Below are 21,897 nucleotides of genomic sequence, written 5' to 3'. Positions count from 1 at the left end.
AGTGTTATCTGTCCCTAGGTACGAATTGCATAACAGCCACCGCCAGATACGTTGTTGTAACAGTGAGAAATAGGTAATGATGATGGCAGGGGTAAAGCTAATTCGAAAGTGTTGCGTGTTAAGCCTGTATCTCTCTCTCTCTCTCTCTCTCTCTCTCTCTCTCTCTCTCTCTCTCTCTCTCTCTTTCCTTTGCAATTTTACCTGCGTCGTCGTCACGTGCCAGGCATGCAAGAGCCACACGTGCTTAACTTCTTGCAGTCTTGTTCTGGCAAAAAGTTCCGCTTCAAATCACGGCTACAGTCTACCTTCATCGACCATCTTTACAGGCCATTTAACTCCCACCTGGCCATACTATCCACCACTACCCCAGCCCATCCCGCCCACTCCCGCCAGTCCAAGCCACCCTATCGAACTTCTAGGCAAGGCTCTGAACTAAATCCCCGCCACGCCCATACTGTTCAAGCCACAACACTGACCTTCGCACCGCCAATGTCGCCCCTCAAACAACATCCATCGATTGCTTTGCTTTTAACATTTATGCCACCCGACAATGCAGTATCTGGTCAACGATTTTACCTGTACATATAGTGGAAGCAGAAAAAACTCAGCCCTATTTCTTCTTTTTTCTTTTCTTTTTTAACATCAATTCAGGTCTTTTAGGACTTATGTGGTGACAATATCGAGCCGTAAAAGCATCCTCACCTGTGTAGCTCTCGAATCACCTTGCTAATCAGGTCTGCAAAGTGTGTGATCGTCATGCAATCAGGACGTTTATTTTCCCTTTCGGATCCACACCTCCCCATTTATTGCCATGTGTGTAGGTAGCTTAATTTCACCTCCCCTTCCATCCCCTCCCCTCCTCCCGTTCTCTCCCCCTCCCCTCCCATTCCCTCCCCTTTTGTTCTCTCTCCCTCACTTCCCTACCGTTTCCCCTTCCCTTCCCCTCCGTAGCACTAACACATTGATCCCCATTAGTCAACTCCTGAACTACGTCTGTACCTGTACTCACCTTTCTTAGAACTTCAGTAACAATGCTTAAATATACACCCTCTTGCAATACTAGGCCAGGTGTATACAAGACTGACTTCACCTCTGTTACAAGGCCTCACACACACACACACACACACACACACACACACACACACACACACACACACACACACACACACACACACACTTTCAGCTGCTAAATACCCATCGATAAAACAAAGGGTAAGTACATCGCGCCTTACATAATAGCGGGATAGCGTTATGGCGTCAAAGCAGAACAGTGAAGATGCTACCTTTTCAGACGCTGACATGCAACTTTATATCTTGCTATATCACTGACTGGCTATGTGTATGTAGGTATGCACGTATGTATGTAGGTATGTATGTATGTATGCTAGCACATACGCATGCAGGTTGTATGTATGTATTTTTCTTACAGAATATGAACAGAGGAAAAACAAATTACTGTCAATAAAAAAATGATCCATGCACCAGATTACAGGTGTCCCCCAATCATAAAAACTCTGTAATAGTTGGACTTGAACTGCAGTAAGTAGAAGTCTGAAGGGAAACTATTCTGGGGAAGCGAGTTCCAAAGAGATGCACTTCGGGGAATAAAAGAATTCTGATAGGCAGAAGTTCTGCAATATGGTAGTGGGACAGTCCAGTTATGAGCGCTACCAGATGCCCGTGTTGCGCGGGGGAACGCGTGGAGAGGTGGCAAAATGGATACAACTTCGTCGGAGCATTTGCCATAAAAGTATCTGTAAAATAATGCAAGTGAAGCAACATTCCTTCTTACTTGTGGGGGAGGTAGTTCATTTGTACTTTAACTGCAGGGTTATTAATAATTCCAACAGCTTTGTTCTGAACTATATCCAGTTGTTTTAGTGCAACCTCTCCACATCCACTCCACAAGGGTGAGCAACGCTCCGGTTGAGAGTGCACATGGCTCTTGTAAATAATAGCCAACTGCTTGTCAGTGAAGTAGCTGCGGCTTCTATACAGTTATCGAAGTTTCTCTGAAGTGTTTTTGAAGTGTTTTAGCAAGTGATCTAACATGACAGGTCCAGCTGAAGGTACTGTTAAGTGAAACACCAAGAATTTCAAATACTTTTAGTGACAGGAATATTAGTTGCATTGTAGGTAACAAAGGAATCGTTCTATATCTGCATGTCTAGTAGTAAACTACCGGTATATACTCGTATATATTTGGTTATCAATAAATTGTATATATTTGTTTTTCTAGCATTAAATGAGGGCGACTTCAGTCTGCAGCTCACTGAGTTCACACCTCAGCTGAGCCTGGGGAAACAACAACAACAACGACGACAACAAGCAAAAGTTTATGTATTTTCCCTTAAATTCCAACTGCCGAACTTTTTTACAATTTCATAATGAGGTATTTTCTGTGTGTGTGTGTGTGTGTGTGTGTGTGTGTGTGTGTGTGTGTGTGTGTGTGTGTGTGTGTGTGTGTGTGTGTGTGTGTGTGTGTGTGTGTGTGTGTGTGTGTGTGTGTGTGTACAAGAAGACAATAAAGTGTAACATGCAAAACAAATCGCCATGGATCAGGTACCACACCGTCTATATGCTATCCACAAGACAATCATGACCTCAAACTCTCTCCTCTTCCTTGACCTCTCTCCATCAACACAGCAGAGTATTATCATGTATTCTCCTATGCTAACCCAAAATTACCTATTAATCCCAAGTCTTTTTCCTCCCTGTCCCGTGTCCTTGAGCAGGGTGGTGTGTGGGGAAGGCGAGGCGGAGGATGAGGTGGGCGGGGAAGTGAACGGGACCTTACCTGACGTGCACACCTGGGCGGGATACACCGGACCCGACTACCGGAAGGAGATATTCCCGCCCGTGCCTGATGGTGGGTGTGACTCTCTCTCTCTCTCTCTCTCTCTCTCTCTCTCTCTCTCTCTCTCTCCATATTTTACATTATTTATAAGCTCGGTCCTGCTACCTCCACAGCATCTTCACACACACACACACACACACACACACACACACACACACACACACACACACACTCATTCTTTCAAGCTCATTCACCAATTCCGTTTCTTACATACTCTCCCAAACTCATTCACCAAGCTTTGCAGTTCCCCTTCGTCTTTACTAAACAATACCGCATCATCTGCAAACAGCAGAACAGTAAGTTTCCAAACGCTGCCCTCTCTCATTACGGCCGCTCCAACATCCACTGTTCTTCTTTGTATCTCTTTTACTCGATCTATATGCAGACTGAACAACTTTGGAGACATGACACATCCCTGTTTCAATCCAACATTCAGAAAGAAAAATTCGCTCAGTTCACCATCCACACGCACTGCAGCCCTAACGCCCTCAAACATACTATTCGCAGCATTCAGCAGCTTGCCACTTACTCCATATGTTTTCAATATTTTCCACATTCCTTGTACATCCACTCTGCCATATGCTTTCTCCACATCCATGAAGGCAGCAAACAACTCCTTTCCCTTCTCTAGAAACTTTTCCACTAAACACCTTAAGATGAATATCTGATCTAAACAACCTCTTCCCCTCCTCAAACCTCCATGTTCTTCTCCAACTAATTCTTCAGTTATTTCCCCAACTCCATCAATAAATATCCTACTATCAACTTTTCCTATTACACTAGGAAGACAAATGCCCCTATGATTACCACACACTTCTTTTCCCCCTTTCCTTTGTACAGGGGAATAATAATTATACCTGACTTCCAATCCTTCGGGACTCTACCTGCTTCCCAGGCCAATCTGTAAATCTTCCATATCCAGTCTACTACTATCTCTCCCCCGTGCTTCAGCATTTCACCACACACTCCATCAATTCCTGGGGGTTTCCCTATTTTTACTTTTATATTTGCATCCACTACTTCCATACTACTGATCTCTTTCTTCCTTCTCACCTCCCTCCTTCTCCCAGCCATTCCCCAGCCACTTATATTAGCGTTACTTTCATTCTCTGTGTTTAACAACTCCCTCAAAGTCTCTCTCCATCTGCTCACTTTTTCTCCCTTCTCCACCAGCAATCTGCCATTTTTATCTTCCACTCCCCTACTATCTTTATCACCCTAACTCTTTAAACCTCCTTTCAGAACATTTTCTTACATTCCCTCCGCTCTGCACTCAAATTCCTTCCAAACTCCTCATCCACTCTCTCCTTACATTCTTAATGTACCTTGATGTGCACACAGATATTCCATGTACACATTACTGGCAACAAACACGCACATACCGCTCCAGCACAAAGTGGACCTTAAGTACGCATTGCAATATTAGCAATGTGTGTACAGTGGTGGGCAGCTGTGCTTTTACGCATTTGGGATCGGCGCACGTGACACGCAAATCCAGTCTTTTCATTATTTATGGTTCTTTTTTATGGCGATGTGACTAAAAGTGTTATGAGAAGTACTCTGAGATGGTTTGGCCATGTGGAAAGGATGGAGGATAGAGACTGCCTCGAAGAGTGTGAGTGAGGTGGATAGGGAAGGAGGAGACTAAGAGTGAGATGGAGGGATTGGATGGAGATGTGTGAGAGAAGGGAACGTGAATTGGAGAAAGAGTAGCCTGATGGCAGAGGATATGATGACATGGAGGCGATTTATTTGTGGCCGCCCCTTACGGAATTAAGGCGCCTGGCTATAGAAACAGATACAGTAGATAGATTGGACATTTATGGTTAGTTTGGCAAGAGCTCATTAAGTCTGGATAGTTCTGAGTGTAGAGTAAAGCGAGTGTTAGTGACGCAGTACACGTACAATGCCGCAATGTAAGAGGTATCGTAACAATTCTCCCGCTAAACCAGCTGGCATACCGAACTACAAGTTGGATTAAAGTTTGATTAAATGCCCATATTCGATACACGATTGAAATAAATCTATCTTTTCTATACTCGTAAATTCTACAAGTCTAGTACATGAGATCTACCGTATCCTGAGCAGAATATCATCTGGAAACAGCAAGTGTACAGCACAAATGACGTCCTGAGGTTGAAGGGGTTAAGTGTGGCTTAGTAACGAAGAGTTGCGTTATCGTGGACTTAAAGGATTCCCAAGTAACTCTGCCTCATCAGTTTACATCTACAGTTTATGTCAACACACGTTACGCTTGGTGGTCTAGTGGGTTAAGGCGCTTGAACCAGATGGGGCCAGTAAGGGTTTACAAACGAGGGGAAGTTGAGGTGTCGTGCACTCATAATGCCATTCAGGGAAGATCCAGGCTGGTCATCCTCGCCTAAAATATCTGGACTAAGTAGCCTACCCCAGACCCATATGCACCTGATGAAAAAAAAAAAAAAAAAGTGGTAGGAGGATTGGATGAAAGAAAACTAGAGATGCTAATTTTCTCCAAAAGATAAAATAATGGGAAAGAGGCTTGTGAAAGTGTACCTTCCTAGCAAAGATGAAGGTAAGTAATAATAATAAATAAATCAATAAAATATAAAATTCGTTTGCACTAAACAAACTTCCATAGTATAATTACGAAAAATAAAATAAAATAAAAGCGTGTAAAAACAATGAGGGTCTCTTGGTGTTAAGTCATTCCCAACTCGGTCCTAAACCAATCCTTTGCTGGCTACCATGCTTGTAATAGTCGTGGATTACTTTTTACTCCCGTGTCGAACTGTGAAATATTGTAATGGCATATTCCTCTGAAATTACTAAAACATTACTTTGAAAAATCATAGCCAATAGGAATGATCTTAATCTGTATAATATTAGGATTTATGATTGTGGACTCGCTACCTAAATGTCAGTCCTTCTCCTGCATAAAGTTTATTTGATTTATTGGGTATTGCACTCGATCTCACATATTTATCAAGGCCAGCATATAATTCATCATTATCATTGATCTTTGTACTGACAGTCCTTTTATTATCTGAAATTTATGATTTTGTAAAGTTAAGAATTTATCATATTGCTGAGACTCGCGCATGTGCATTAATAAGACGTCCTGAACAGAACAGTCTATGCGTGTTTACCGAAGAATTCCTTGTGTGTGTGTGTGTGTGTGTGTGTGTGTGTGTGTGTGTGTGTGTGTGTGTGTGTGTGTGTGTGTGTGTGTGTGTGTGTGTGTGTGTGTGTGTGTGTGTGTGTTTTCTATGTATCTGTCTACCTACCTACCTATCTATCTATCTATTAATCTATCTATCTATCCCCAGGTGAGGCGCTAGAGGTGGGCGTGTCCGTAATGGTAAGGAACCTGGCCAAGATAGACGAGGAAGAGGGCGTGAGTATACCATATGAGGCTTCCTGTATTGTGGTAGGGTGTGGTGGTGTGGTTGTGTTGTGGTAGGGTGTGGTGGTGTGGCTGTGTTGTGGTAGGGTGTGGTGGTGTGGCTGTGTTGTGGTAGGGTGTGGTGGTGTGGCTGTGTTGTGGTAGGGTGTGGTGGTGTGGCTGTGTTGTGGTAGGGTGTGGTGGTGTGGCTGTGTTGTGGTAGGGCGTGGTAGTGTGGTTGTGTTGTGACAGAGTGAAGTAGTATGGTTACTACTGATGAAGGAGAAGCAAAGGCAAACACCTACTTTAGTAATACGTACCCTACTCTAACTGACTATCTGGACCTAACGTTACTATCTGCAAGTGCCGGTAGTATCACCCATCATAGCAAGACTGTCCACATCTTCCCATCATAACTTCCCTACTTCACTGGATTACAACACAAGAAAACTTTATAATCATCTTTACTTGACCTTATGCCTTAAATAATCTTTCAATCACCCAGGAACGACTGACTAATGGTACTCTTCAGTGTGAAAGGTGGCTTTAGTAAACTGCAGTTTAAAACAAAACTTAATTTTCACCGAAACATTATTTTTTTTTTTTAAACATAGAACTCTGACCTGTTTACAAGTATTGCACCTTTTGAATGGCGGCATTATAAGGAAACGAAAAACAGCCATAACATTAAGTACCCTGGACTACAAGTATAAACCTGTACACCTTAGAGCCAAACCCTTGCGTTCAGTTTACCTAAGGTCTAAACTATACAGACTTCGCCGTTGCACCGACTTTTGCAGCTGGAAAGTTCTGTAAATCTTCCTTCATTGACATTTGCTTCAGTATTCTTATTTTTTATTTATTTATTTATTTTTTTTTCTTTTCATCTTTTTTCCTCCTCGATTTTTCAGGTATTTTTGCCGTTTTCACTGTGGACATTATTGGGATACCTAGAAACATTAGAAAATTACGACTAAACAAAAAAAAAATCCTGAAATTTAAAAATCTAATGACAAAACAGGCAGAACAGGAGGATCGTTTATCGAAAGTTCATTTTAAAAAAAGAATAAAACGCAACATGCATGGCTGTGATTTTGCCACAAGAAAGCTGAGCATGAAGTTAACTGCGACAAACTTACCTCGTAATGATATACTCCATGTTCCAATCACCTGAGTAACACACGATTCTACCTCGACCCATGCTTTCTGTTACGTGCTGAAGAATGCTTTTTCGCGGAATTTATTTTTCAAACACATTTCTCTCTTTTATCAGTGATACCAGGGTCTCTTTCTGGACACATGGTAAGACAGAAGACTTCTCTCGAGACACCATTATTTTCAGTAAAACAGAATTTTATCACCTCAGACCTATCCGCAGTTCCACGATTGTTATGGTTCACTAATGGAAAATTCACTCCTCAAACAGTTCGGCATTAGTTCGCGATAAGAGATTTAGAAATGAAATGTATTCTAACTCAGTGTAAATTACTTCGGCAAAGTTTGGCTGACTAGAACTGGGCAGCACAACAAAAATGTCTGCTAAATGATAGTGGCGATATATCATGTTAGCAAAATACCTACACTTGGTCCCGCTGCGAGTCCTCAGGTTTGAGATTCACAGACTTACAATGAACTTATAATTCGGTGATTTTGTTCTTGCAGGAGGGATAAGTAGGGTTTCACATTTGTTTCTGCGGGGAAAAAAAAAAAAAAAAAGTTGATTCTGCAGGACGGGTAAGGGAATTTCAGATTTGTTTGTAAGACGAACAAGGGAGGGTCAAGTTTTTTTTTTTTTTGCAAGGACAAGGGAGTGTCAGATTTGTTTCTGCAGGAAGGACGAGGGATTGTCAGATTTGTTTCTGCAGGAAGGACGAGGGATTGTCAGATATGTTTTTGAAGAAAGGAGACGAGAGTGTAAGATCTGTTTTGCAGAAAGAACAAGAGAGTGTCAGATTTGTTTTTTCAAGAAAGACAAGGGAATGCCAAATTTGTTTATTTTTTTGCAAGAAGGGCAGGTGATTGCAATATTTGTTTTGTATATTTTAGTACGAAGGGCACGGAGAGTGTAAAATCTTCCCAAATTTTTTATTCTTCCGCGATAAAGAAAAAGTTATGAGAGACAAATATCATGACATGTTTGATACTGCACGAAGATGGAAGAACAGAGAGGAAGGTGTTGATTCTTCTTGTGTTTCTTGTCCTTCTAGTATAAATGAACAGGAGGTTAGAAGCAGCCTCATTAACCCCTTGAATAGACATCTCCCAGCTACATAAAACCTTCAAATAGTAGTTACAGTAAAACAGAAAACATCGAACTGAAGGGATAAACCACTCCACTCAGATAATGGTTATTCTTTATCATTATTATTATATTCTTGCTTTAACCAGACGATTTTATTCAGCTGAAGGCAGCACGTGAATGGTAACGGGGTTACAGAAGCCTACATATCACCCCTCCAGATCAAAAAGTGTGTCCGAAAGCTGAATATAATCGTCTGAAGAGAAGAAAAGCTGATCTTGTTCTTGTTACTGTACTTGTTCTTTTCCTCCTCGTACTCCTTCTCTTCTTCTTCCTTCTCCTCTCCTCCTCCTCCTCATTCCTGTACCGTCTCACACCCCTCCACCTCTCTTGCAGTTGGTTCTGATGGAAATAAACCTTCGAGTAAAATGGCGTGATGTAAGGCTGAAGCTTCCCCCTGGCTTGGGACCAAAACAGTACGTGCCTCTGGACCCCGCCATCCTCGCTAGGATATGGGTGCCTGACGTCTATATTGGTAAGTTACTGCAATACCTAGTTCATTTTCTTTAATAATGTTTAGTAGAAAATGGATTTCTTAGGATAACGTCGTTTTATAATATATATATATATATATATATATATATATATATATATATATATATATATATATATATATATATATATATTCCTTCAAATTTTATGTTCAGTAAATTTATATAAACTTGGCTGCATCTTTATTTGTATCATTATAGCAGAAACTTTGTGTAATTTGACCTACTGCTTGCAGAAATAAAAATAAATAAATAAATACCTTTGATTGCCGCACCCACCTCTACAGTATTATATGGGGAAAGAGCGATTAATTAATCTGATCTGAGTGAAGGTCTACTCCTGCGCAAGATTTCGTGTGCCTGCATAAAAGCTATGGCATTGTCCCCCTTGAAAGCAATCCCCACCCAGTGGAGAATGGCCATCTGCCTCACCCTGTGTAAAACATGGCCGGAGTGAAGGGCTGCTAGTATGCAAAATTTCATGTTCCTTGGCTAAAAACAATGGTCGTGCATAAAAGCTTAGGCCAGGAACCCCTGGGGATCGTCTCCCTTTCCCTCCGTGAGGGGTGACCTTTGGGGGTGGCCACAATAAAGATCCACCACTGAGCAAAATTGCACATCCTTGGTAAAGGCCATATGCCCTTGTCCCCCTCGGGCCTCTCTCCCCCTCTGCCCGTGTGGGTGGTCATCTGTGGTCCCACTCAGCCTAAAATTTGGCGGGGTAAGAGCTTTCCAACATGCAAAATTTCGTGTTCCTGGGTTAAACACTATGGCAGTGCATAATGGCTTGACTGGAATCCTTAGGTGCCATCCCCTTCCCAGTGAGGGGTGAACTTCTTGGTTCCATTCTTCCCAATACGTGGCCAGGGTGATCATATGTCAGTAGGAAAAATTTCGTGTTCTCTACTCCCTTCGGGGGGCGGCCACTGGGATGTTAAACCTAGTGTGAGCAACTTTCTTCCATTATGCAAAAATTTTTCTTGTTCCTAAGTAAAAAAATGTACCTACCTGTTCTGGATATGACACCCGAGGGCCACAGCCCCCTTGCGGGATGACCCTCGAGGGTCCCACCCTGCCTGAAACCTGGCCCTGAGCGAGGTCTACCACTGTGCAAAATTTCGTTTTCCTAAAACTCCTCCCATAAGGCCTGAACTCCAGCTTTCAAGGGAGTATAGTAACTCAGTGACTGAAGGAGGGAGGGGGTGGGGGAGGAACGACACAGGGACAAGTACTGTCTTACATCGCCTCTGTGAGTGCGGGCAACAGGGGATGGGAGGATTGAATAGTATTTTCAGTTGGCTTTGGAGATTGCGTTACTCCTCTTCCCCAGTGATTTATTTTGCTGACTGCCTTATCAATCATCTTCTATATAACTGAGGCAAACCGTGTTATTAAATAAGCATAGCTCACACAGCATACAAGGCAAAGTAACTTTAAGGTATAAGATGGAAAACAATTTGCTAAGGAAGAGACACTATGCGTCTCCTATACTAACCAGTACAGACTCCTAATTTCAACAAAATGTCAAGCCCAACGTATGTATATATCTGTGTATGGATAAGTTCATGTCTGTATTAGTGTATGATGTATTAATGTATTGTGGTGGTATACAGAACACAGCTCAGAGGCCACAACCCCCTCAGTACTAACCAGTGTGGCGTCTGTCTGGATATACGGAGACGCCACCGTTGACTACTCGGGCAAGTAAGTGTCTCAGTCATCACTGTGTGTGTGTGTGTGTGTGTGTGTGTGTGTGTGTGTGTGTGTGTGTGTGTGTGTGTGTGTGTGTGTGTGTGTGTGTGTGTGTGTGTGTGTGTGTGTGTGTGTGTGTGTGTGTGTGTGTGTGTGTGTGTGTGTGTGTGTGTGTGTGTGTGTGTGTGTGTGTGTGTGTGTGTGTGTGTGTGTGTGTGTGTGTGTGTGTGTGTGTGTGTGTGTGTGTGTGTGTGTGTGTGTGTGTGTGTGTGTGTGTGTGTGTGTGTGTGTGTGTGTGTGTGTGTGTGTGTGTGTGTGTGTGTGTGTGTGTGTGTGTGTGTGTGTGTGTGTGTGTGTGTGTGTGTGTGTGTGTGTGTGTGTGTGTGTGTGTGTGTGTGTGTGTGTGTGTGTGTGTGTGTGTGTGTGTGTGTGTGTGTGTGTGTGTGTGTGTGTGTGTGTGTGTGTGTGTGTGTGTGTGTGTGTGTGTGTGTGTGTGTGTGTGTGTGTGTGTGTGTGTGTGTGTGTGTGTGTGTGTGTGTGTGTGATACTGGGAATATTGTATCCTGAATCTCTGAACAGTGCTGTGGTATCTACTACCCACTGCATATTGCTACATATTGGCCTCCTTCACCTCCCCCACCCACTTGGAGGGCTGCCACAGCCGAAGGTCGTGACACCCCCCCTTCTCAATACACTGGCCTATTTCGAATACTGCCTGTCAGCTAGAGTTAATCTGACGACTATAGCGACATCAGGTAAAAACAGGGATGCCAAACCTTTGCTATTCACTCCTACGTACAATATTCTCCCGAATAGTTTGATCCACTGTAGTTCCTTATGCTTATTAACTTCCACGCCTCACTTTCACACACACTATCACACCTACCTTCCTTCTCCCCAGCTTACCACGCCTCCTCCTGGCCTCATACCCGCTCAGATACACCCTTTGCACCACGCTGCTCACTCATACACATGTCTCTCCTCATGGCCATGCCGTCTGAGCACACTCTCATCGACTCTGGTGCCTACAAACTTCTTAACACCAGTCATTCTAAACAATAACACTAACACATTCTAGCTTCGTCTCCTCAGGCTGTATGGATACGAGTGGGTTTGTTTATACCGTTTATGGACTGGAAATTAACCACGTACCAAAACCACCTAATAACTTCCAGTCAGCTCATATAAACTGTTAAGAAGCAGCTGAGATGTGTAATAAGATTTTTAACAATATCTCAGCTTCGACTTTGACTACGTGTACTTGTGGATAAATGTTTCTTGCTTGTGAGTGAGGATGGTGTGGCAGGTTACCAGGCTTACAAACACATTTCATTCTCGTGGTGGTACTTCCCAGGGGTGATGGTAGCTTCCCACCCAGTACTATGACCAGCCTCAACATGGGAATTCCTAGGGTAAGCGTGGTGTCATTTGACTGATCGATTGACTGATAGATAGATGGATGGATGGATGGATGGACTGGCTGATTGATACATTAAGTGACTGACTGATGGATGGATGGAGAGACTGTCTGATACATTGACTGACTGATGGATGGATGGATGGATGGATGGAGAGACTGTCTGATACATTGACTGACTGATGGATGGATGGAGAGACTGTCTGATACACTGATTAACTGACTATTTATGCCAGCATGTTCGTGTCTGTGTCGTGCCGGATGCACTACGACTGGTTCCCCCGAGATCATCAGATGTGCAGCTTCAGGATGGAGAGCTGTAAGTACACATTAACACCACGCAAGGACGCCCTCATGTGGTGGCCTCGATATAACCGGGCGGCTCAACTGTCTGGTTATGCGTACGTCCCTCAGCCACTTCCTTATCCCCGAAAGGAGGATGGGAAAATGAAGCCACTAAAGCCTGCAGGGCCACAATTACACCAGCATCACAAAGACTTCCTAGGCTTACAGTCTCCTCACACTGAAGTCATATTCTGTATTGTTAGTACGGTACCTTCAGACGATTTCAGTTAGATAAAGGGATGCCTCTTGTAATAAAAAGTCCAGAAACAATCTTCCTTTACCCCTTCAGTACAATGACACTTTCTTTTTGTCATACATTCTACTACAAGTCGAAAAGATATACGAGTTGTATATTTTGAACAGGTAGATGTCATTCACCATTCAGCCAGATAGCATTTTCCTAAGCCTGTTTTAACTGTGCATCATGACTGCTGAAAGATGCGTTAGGGATGTAAATGAGGAAAATGTGTTAGTCTTATTATTTAATTTAACGAGGATGTGATCAGAGATTCATGTGTTCATTCGTTTTCTCCCTTAAACACTACACAACACTACACTACACACACTCTCTCTCTCTCTCTCTCTCTCACACACACACACACACACACACACACACACACATACACACACACACACACACACACACACACACAGACGCATACACCCTGGATCGCAACGTGTACGTGTGGACGCCCCCGGGACTAGAGGTGTCTGACAACATCCACAGCGAGCAGTTCCTGGTTCGATTTCAGAAGACGGACCCATACACACGCGTACAGCAGGTCTACGGTGAGGAAGGGAGGGAGGGAGGGAGGGAGGAAGGAGGGGAGGGAGGAAGACAATAAGGAGAAGAGGAGGCGGAGGGGAGAGGCGAAAAGTGGCAAGGAGGGAGAGGATAATGAAGGCAGTTTTAAGGAACCAGAAGACAGGCCCCAACACAAGTAATCAGCAACTCTGTGATGAGGAAGGGAGGGAAGGGGGAAGGAAGGGAGGGAGGCAGAGAAGGAGAGAGAGAGGGAGGGAAGGAAAGAGGAAGGCAGGTAGGAAGGCAGGCATGTAGCGAGGAAAGGAAGCAGGCAGGCAGGCAGAGAGGTGGAGGGAAAAGAAGGTAGCAGATCAGACAGGTAGGGAGGGAAGTAGCTTTTTTTTTTTGTGTGTGTGCTACTGAAAATAACAAAGATTCATTAATGATATGGTAATTTCATCTTTACTTAGCCCAGATTATCGTCCTTTGGCAGCTTATTTCACGTAGTTCAGTGACAGAAAAAAAAAAAATACTAGGGCTCTTCATCCTTTCCATAGCACTTCTTTCATGGCTAGCATCATATACTAGTGTTAACCTATACAACTCGGTATTCAACCTTGGGAGATGGTAATTTTAGGCCAGGTTAATGTGAAAAGAATATATTGGATTAGATAATGACAATGCCTGTACTCTGTACTCTCTTAAATAGCACTTTCTCATGACTAGGATCACATTCTAATTCCAATTTATTGTTATAACTCCGAATTCAAATTGGAGAGATTGTAATTTTAGGCCAGGTTACGGTGATAAGGGTATAATGAATCTAATAATGACCGTGCCCGTCCTTACCCCCCCCCCCCTTCCAGGTACGTACCCAGCACTAGCGTTCCGTGTACACCTGACGCGGCGGATGACGTACATGCTGTTACAGGTGTACTTGCCGTCAGGGCTGTTCGTGGTGGTGTCGTTCGTGTCCTTAGTGGTGCCAGCAGACGCCATCCCCGGCCGTATGACACTCTGCATCACCACCATACTCACCATGTCTGCGCTGCTTGGGGTTGCTATGTAAGTCATCATCATCACTACATCACACTCTGCATCATTACCACCATCACCATCATCACTACATCACACTCTGCATCACCACCATACTCACCATGTCTGCGCTACTTGGGGTTGCTATGTAAGTCATCATTGCTACATAGTCACTCTCAGTCCATCGCTAACTTCACCACTCACACATCAGTAATCATCACACTGCATCACTATCATATTCATCTTGTCTGCAATTTTTGGCGTTACTATGCTTGTCATCACCCACGTTTCATGCATCACTACAATCATCACCCACACCACCGTACTTCACCACCTGCATCACCCAGGCCCAGCAGTCCTAGGCACCACACACCTTCACACGTCACCACTTCAGCGCTAATACCACCGGCCATATTAAATAAAAGCAAGGGTTGTATCATTCAGGACTTGTGTGGTAGTTAGCGTGGGCTTTTTACATATCTGCGGGTCTTCTGGTAGAACAATAAAATCTGCTTTATGAAATTCAGATCCTTAAACTGTTCCATAGCGACTGAAACTTTGGTCCATTAGGGCTGCAGGTCACCTTTCTACCGATTCAGCCATCACCTGTTTAAATGGCAAGTCGGTGGGTCTTGTGGAAGATCAGTGAAGTCTGCATTAACTAAATCATAATACAAAACTGTCCTCTGCCCTTGTCTGAGATCGAACATGCGTCCCTTTAGACAACAGATCACTTCATCTCTTCACCGTCGATACAGTTGCACAACCATTCTATTAAAACTGAGTTAGTGAAAACGTAGGCCAACCCCTAATTTATGACCGTCAGCTTTAAGACACTTGTGAAGATGAGAAATTGTTAGGCTACAACCCAGTGGCATAATTCAGTTTTTAGCCAGGGATGAAGGTCAAAATTACTTATATTTCCCATCACATGGTTCAAGAATTACGTCGAAATTTGGGGTCTGCCTTCCCCTCTGTGATCTCGAGTTAATAGCCGAGAAAGCGCCGTCCCACCTTTTAACTTGACCTTTGACTTTTTTCGCCCCAAATTTAATCACCTGTTCGTCTGTTGGTCATCAATTATCATCCCATATTTCGTGTAGTTCCATCCAACAGCTTTTTGATAATATTGCTAACAAAAAGGACAGACAGGCAGGAAGACAGGCAAATAAACAGAGCCGAAAATGTAGCCTCCGTTGTGGGCATAAAAATACAACCAAAAATCTTAATGATGTTGAAGTTTGACTCGCCCACCAGATAGTGATAAGGACACTTCAGATACCTCCTCTTTCCCAAGCCCAGTTTTCCACCACACCCCATTCCCGGGCAAAGGTCAACCGCCTCATTGATAATACGTCTGATTAATGCTTGCTACAAAATTTACCCACCCCCAGCTGTGTGCCAGGCTTAAAGTCCTAGGCCATCTGTCACCAGGCCACACCCACACACACCCACACACATCCATCATCCTTTCTTGCCCACACTTACCCCCGCACACGTATCCATACTCACACCCACGCACACCTACCCACACTCCTCATTCGACCTAGCACATACCCACACTCAACCCTGCACACACCGCCCTCACATCCACATCTTACCCTGCACACACCCACACTCATCTCCTACTCTTCTCACACACACACTCGCACCTACATCCACACCTTATCCTGCCTTCACCCACACCCACACTTACACCGACACGCACACCCACACCCACACCCTATCCTGCCCTCACCCCTCACCCTACTCTACCCACATCTGCTCGTGATGGGAGTAACAGGCAGCAGTCCATACACAGCTTTCGTTCTCAGCTTTTTCTTACATCCACAATCATTCTCTTCGTCACAACCCTAACGCCGCTAACATAAGATATTTACCGGTAGTTGAAAATCCTTAGAAATCTTGCCCTACAGGTTTCATATTTACAAACATACATAAATTTAAGCTGTGTATATGAGTGCTGGTTTATTATTATTATTATTTTTTGTCCACGTATATAATTACCATACACTCACACTCCAGCTAACAGTATGGGGGGAAGGGTGTAAAGGAACCGCTACATTCCTTTAACGCCTTGATTACCGCAGCATATTATTTCATTTCCTTCTTGCTACCTTCAGATGGTTTTATTCACCTTCAAAAAGACCTCTCACGCGGGCTGAGTTAATGAACACTGTATCCTAACCGCTGCCTTAAGAAAAGTGTCCAAAAATGAGTGAAATCGGTAGCAAGAATAAAGTTAAGCATACGTCACCGGTCTGAAGGGGTTAAACCAACGTCAATGCCTCCTGGGACTCAGCCGTACTCTCGATAGCAACACAGGAGTGGCAGTTTCCAATCCCTGAACCTACCTCAAACTTGCCCACTTGACCAAGCACGAACTCAAGTGCCGAATGATAGGGCAAAAGTGACTGATACACGAGTCTTATATACTTATTGGTTTGTCTGGTCTCCTTGCCTTAAATATCTGGACTCGGTAGCCTAGCCCCGGTCCCCTACGGTCTTGGACGGGCAACGCAAGACTACGTACTGGATGGGTGGATTCTTTATGTATCAGTTTATCATATTTTTGTTATAACCATCTTATCACGATGTCTTTTCTCTGTTCACGTTATCTCCTTACAATCTTATTCAGTTAACGATAGACTTTCCCTGCTGAAGTGGATGGATACGACCTTCACTGGCCCTATCACTGCAAGAAGTGTGTTGTTGTTGTTGCTGATGTTGCTTAACCCCGGTCTGTTTGACCGAGCAGACCCGTCGACCACAGGTAGACAGCGCCTCACCAATGTCGGACCAGAGTCCTTCCCATGGCGAGGTGCAGGGAAATATGAGGTTTGGCTCCCGAGTGGGCGCCACAGATGCTTAACTCCATCAAGGGTACATAGGGCCACCACGTGTAGGCTTCTTGTTAACCCCAGAGGCGCAGTGTGATGCAAGGTAGTGTAGTATAATGTAGTGTAATGCAATGCATTGCAGTGCAATGTGGTGCACTGTAGTGTAGTGTAGTGCAGTGCAGTGCAGTGCAGTGCAGTGCATTGCATTGCAGTGTAGTGTAGTGTAGTGTAGTGCATTGTAATGTAGTGTACTGTAATGCAGTATAGTGTAGGACAGTGTAGTGTAAGTAACCGTATTGCTGTCGTGCCACAGGCAATCCACGCCGCGAGTCAGCTACGTGCGAGCCATTGACGTGTGGCTCCTCTCCTGCCTGGCCTTCGTCAGCCTCGTCCTCCTCGAGTTTGGCGTAGTCATCAAGTAAGTGTCCCTCCCCCTACCCCCTCCCCACCTCTGGACATAGAGATACATGTGTTTGGCCTCTCCCTCAGCTTGCTCGCACACACACACACACACACACACACACACACACACACACACACACACACACACACACACACACACACACACACACACACACACACAAATGAAACAGGGCAGTACTACCAAGGTGGATGCAAAGCTGGCGATAGGGCAAGGTAATGCCATAGTTCACCATCACTAGGACAGCAACAGTGACGGATTTAGGGACGTGCAGAGGTGTGGCGCAATACACAGCTCGCACATCTTTAACACCAACCAAGTTTCAAGGATACCGAATATCAAATACAGATAACAAAGCAAAAATAAAACTCAGTTACCTATTACGTTGTTTTATCTGTTGAGTGTATTACTGTGATGATCTCGAGTCCTTGAGTGGTTTTACGTAGGTGTGTGTGTGAGGGGGGGAGGGGTATTGTAATGTGAATTTGAAAATGCAAGTTTCCTTTTGTGAACTTCCTTTTTCAACAGTAGGCTTCCGTATCCTCGTCTGCCCTTCATAACAGTTAAGAAAAACATTTATCTCCTACATACTCGTTTGAACTGCACGGCCCCTTCTTAAAGAGCTTGACCATAGCTATGCAAGGAAGGGCGAGGGACGAGGCATTATCTTGCACCCTGACACCCAGAAACTAGAACACTCAATGACCATCTCCCTTTACTGACCTCTTCCTTTATTTCTGTAACATTAGAAGTGTCTATCGAGTTTCAGGGTTCTTGGCCTACCTTTACCCCCAAATACATCAGAGTTTGTGGATGCCGCACCTCGTTAGTCAGGCAATCTTTATTCAATAACCCTATACACAGAACAGGTCTGTGGTAAAGGTGAAAACTACTAACTGTCAATATGTTAAGTCCTTCCCCACTGGCGCCGTACCTATAAGTGTCCTGGAGTATCTTATATGTTGGTGTTCAAGGGGCTTATCATATAATATGCTAGTATATATGTCAATGGATTGTGCTGACATTTTTGTGCATATATAGTGCACATAGGCTACTTACTGTATATTTAGCACTATAATTATATTAATAAATCGTTACATTATTAGACATTTTTGTAAGTTACACAGTGTTTGAAATATACGACATAGGTAGGATTTTGTCTGGACGCCTTGGATTTACATAGATAGATTGACAGATAGATAATTGATAAAGATAGACAGATTAACACTCTGAAAGATATAGATAGATCGATCTCCGGTATGTGTGCCCTAGATCAGTTTCTATGCTTTATTCAGTGATAACATCGTATAGAATATTTGTGACAGGAGAAAGTGTAAGGCATGTCATTCCTCCACTTACTTCAGAGTAGCTTTAGCTCCTCTGTGAAATTTTTATTGACATTAGGAGAGATTTTTCGAAGTTGAGGGGTTGGAGATGACCACCATTAACCCCTCCGATACAAGAGACCCTCCTGAGTTAAATAAAATCGTCCAAAAATTTTCACCAGGAACAGAATATAAAAATGCGTCCTGGGGTTATAGTCATATGTAGTGCACCCGTATACAGCAGTTTATTCACTTTAACTTGGCTCAGATTTTCATCCTTGTGCGGCTTATTTCGAGTAGCTCAGTGCCAGGAAAAGACAATATCGTGACTGTACATCCTTTCCCTGGCACTTCTACGTGACTAGCATTATATCCGAGTGTTAATCTATTGCCATAACTCAGCATTCACGATAGAGGGCAATTTTAGGCCAAGGTAGAGTGAGCAGAGTAAAACACAGCAGAGAACTCACTCCTCTCTGGTTTACTTCTCAGGGATATTGACTTACATTTTGTGTCTGGCAGATTGTTGGAGATGGAGAAAAATGGTGCACAGAAGGTGGACGTGGGAAAAGTCTCAAAAATGTTTATTCAGGAGGTGAGTTTTGTGGCCCGTATTCTCGTCGGGTATGGAAGCTCCCTATCACCTCTTCCTTAGCGACTTATTTTTGGATATGGCTGGTTAATATCCTTTTGTACGTTATTTATACCGAGTATGGCGATCTAGAAGGATTTATATAACACAGAAGAGGACAGTAGGGCCTTTGGTTCCTTCTTCCTAGCATAAAAAAAAAATAAGTAAACAAAACAAATTGCTCAGGAAAAGATGTTAGGGAGTTTCCATAACGGACGGGAATTCTAGCCTGTGACGTGGGAGGATTTACTGTATATTACCTTATCTTTGCCGACATACCTTAACGCTTTCTTTTATGTAATTTATGCTGTTTTGATACTGAAATTGTTTTTATCAGTAACATACAAGATACTGAGATCCAATTGCAGAACAGATTGCTAAGGAGGAAATGTTACGAAATTTCCATTGCCACTTGTATTATTTCCGTTGCCTTTACTACATCACTACACGTACAGGACATAATGATGAGTCTGCTGGCTGGCTTGATGGATGTAAATTAAGCGATGTACTAAATTAATTAACTGATAATAATTTGGCCTGCAATTTTAATACATTCAGACCAAAGACATCTTAAGTAATTCATTCTTGCCCTTTCCAGACGAGTTTTTTTTTTTTTTCCGGCCTGGATGGGTTAGATACAGCCTTCATTAAACCCTTACTACTGCCACCCTGCCACCACCCTTCCCTGCCACCATACCAACACAACCACTTTGCCTACAGAACAATGAAGCTTCCCACACCACAACACACTTACTCACCACATCCACTACACCATCACTACACAGACAACCCTTCAACGTAACCCCAACAAAATATTGCCTGCGGTCCCCCGGAATTGATGCAACAACTACTCCTTCTGTGGTGTTCTCCTTTGATTAAAAAAAGAAAAAAAAAAGAAAAAAAAAAAAAAGGGACGGCATTAAAAAAAAAAAAAAAAAAAAGAACGTCATGGGATACAATTTAACAAAAATACACGAGAATATTCCTGTTACAAAATGTAGTTGTGTTACCTGGTGTGCGGAGGGATACTCTGATTTTGAATGGTATTCTTTGTAGCACAGGAAAATCCGTAGCACCTCTTCCTTAGCGATTTCTTTTGCACATTGCTGTACCCATTGACGTTTTCTGTATGCTGTTTACATTATTTTAGTGCTGACATAGTTTGCACCAGTGGCATACGGAATGATACTGAGGTGCAATATGCAGAATAAAACGCGAAGGAAGAAGCGTATAATTTGATATATCCGAAGAGACTAGAAATACAGCTTGTCTGGCTTCTCCACGGTACATGGCAGGCTGTGGACACCGCACCTCACACACTGCCACACACCAGGCCTTGGGTAAACAGAGACACTTTCAATTTTCGGCATTCTAGACTCCCCCAGTGCTGCAGGAGAGCGCATTTCTATAGTGGCACCGATATACAAGCATCTCTCTACTCCCTTCCTAACCCTGGAAAGGAAGATGGTAGACTGCAGAGGGGCAACTTCGACCTGCACTCCCCTGATTTCACGTTTCAAATGAATCAAGGGCCGCTTCAATTACTGCCACTACTGTTAGATTCCCCTTTGACATACATAAGTATCAAGTATAAAGACCCGAGCTATGGGCTGTTTCAGTGTTTCCATAAGCCAATGTTCGCACTGAGGCTTGTCTGCGGCGTCATTGTAACTGACAGACACTCCCACACAGGTTAAGCGTGTATACCACATGGACACATTATCAAGGTAATGGCTACCAGGAAGCTATGCGACATCTTAACATTTTCTTTATGGCGGAAGTTTTAATAACATCCCTCACAGAAGAGATAAATGGTATGTGTATGACGCTTCTTAACAACTTAATTTGGGAATGAAACCCCACAGAAACTGTATAGGCCCTGTGCCTCCCTGCAGGTTCGGCCACTGCATGTCCCCTCCGAGAACACCGCCGTGCCACCGTCTGAGAGTGGTGGGTGTCAGACGGGTCAGCTCCTGGCGGTGTGGCTGCCCAGGTCGCGGCGCATGGACCAGGTGTGTCTGCTGGTGCTGCCGGGCCTCTTCGTCCTCTTCAACGTGGCCTACTGGTGGTGGTTCCTGGCGGGGTCCAAGGCCGCCATACCAGACCTGCCACACAATCTTACCGTCTTTGGGGACTGACTCTAGTCTGTTCGGTCTGGTCCTGGGCTGAGATACTCGAATACATTTACAATCGAAGTCCTGTTGTAACTGTGATATGTATTCCCAGGAAGCACAGAGAAAGGAGAATACAGGGTCTTCCCATGTCTCTTGTTCCTCCTGGGAAAAAAAATCTTGGTTACGGGAGAAATATTATATTATATTTTTTAGCAGGAAGAACAAGAAAAGGACAGTACAAAATTCCTCCATGTCTCTAGTTCTTTGTACAAAAAAAAAAAAAAAAAAAAAAGCTAAGTTACAACAGGGAACGTATCGTAA

At 43.6% G+C, this 21,897-nt stretch overlaps 1 protein-coding gene across 1 annotated transcript; it reads left to right on the top strand.

The window, feature by feature from the left end:
- The first annotated feature begins 225 nt into the window (after positions 1–225).
- Positions 226–21,600, top strand: LOC145395072 (glycine receptor subunit alpha-2-like). Its single transcript, XM_080268834.1, has 11 exons — positions 226–419; positions 2,736–2,869; positions 6,166–6,233; positions 8,857–8,995; positions 10,625–10,715; positions 12,357–12,439; positions 13,120–13,254; positions 14,077–14,275; positions 17,399–17,503; positions 19,354–19,387; positions 21,328–21,600. The coding sequence occupies exons 1-11, from the start codon at positions 226–228 to the stop codon at positions 21,598–21,600; spliced, it is 1,455 nt and encodes a 484-aa protein (XP_080124960.1).
- Positions 21,601–21,897: the final 297 nt, after the last annotated feature.

This window comes from Coenobita brevimanus, chromosome 29 (assembly GCF_032717465.1).
Source record: "Coenobita brevimanus isolate Jiangsu-jjx chromosome 29, ASM3271746v2, whole genome shotgun sequence".
NCBI lineage: Eukaryota > Metazoa > Arthropoda > Malacostraca > Decapoda > Coenobitidae > Coenobita > Coenobita brevimanus.
Note: the sequence above shows the minus strand (reverse complement) of the source record. Positions and strands in the feature narration are given on the sequence as shown.

Excerpts from the sequence above, each read along its gene's own strand:
- LOC145395072 (XM_080268834.1), top strand. The coding sequence starts at position 226 with ATGCAAGAGCCACACGTGCTTAACTTCTTGCAGTCTTGTTCTGGCAAA. Across the intron at positions 420-2,735 it reads CCACCCTATCGAACTTCTAG|GGTGGTGTGTGGGGAAGGCG; the intron begins GCAAGGCTCTGA and ends GTCCTTGAGCAG. Across the intron at positions 14,276-17,398 it reads GCGCTGCTTGGGGTTGCTAT|GCAATCCACGCCGCGAGTCA; the intron begins GTAAGTCATCAT and ends GTCGTGCCACAG.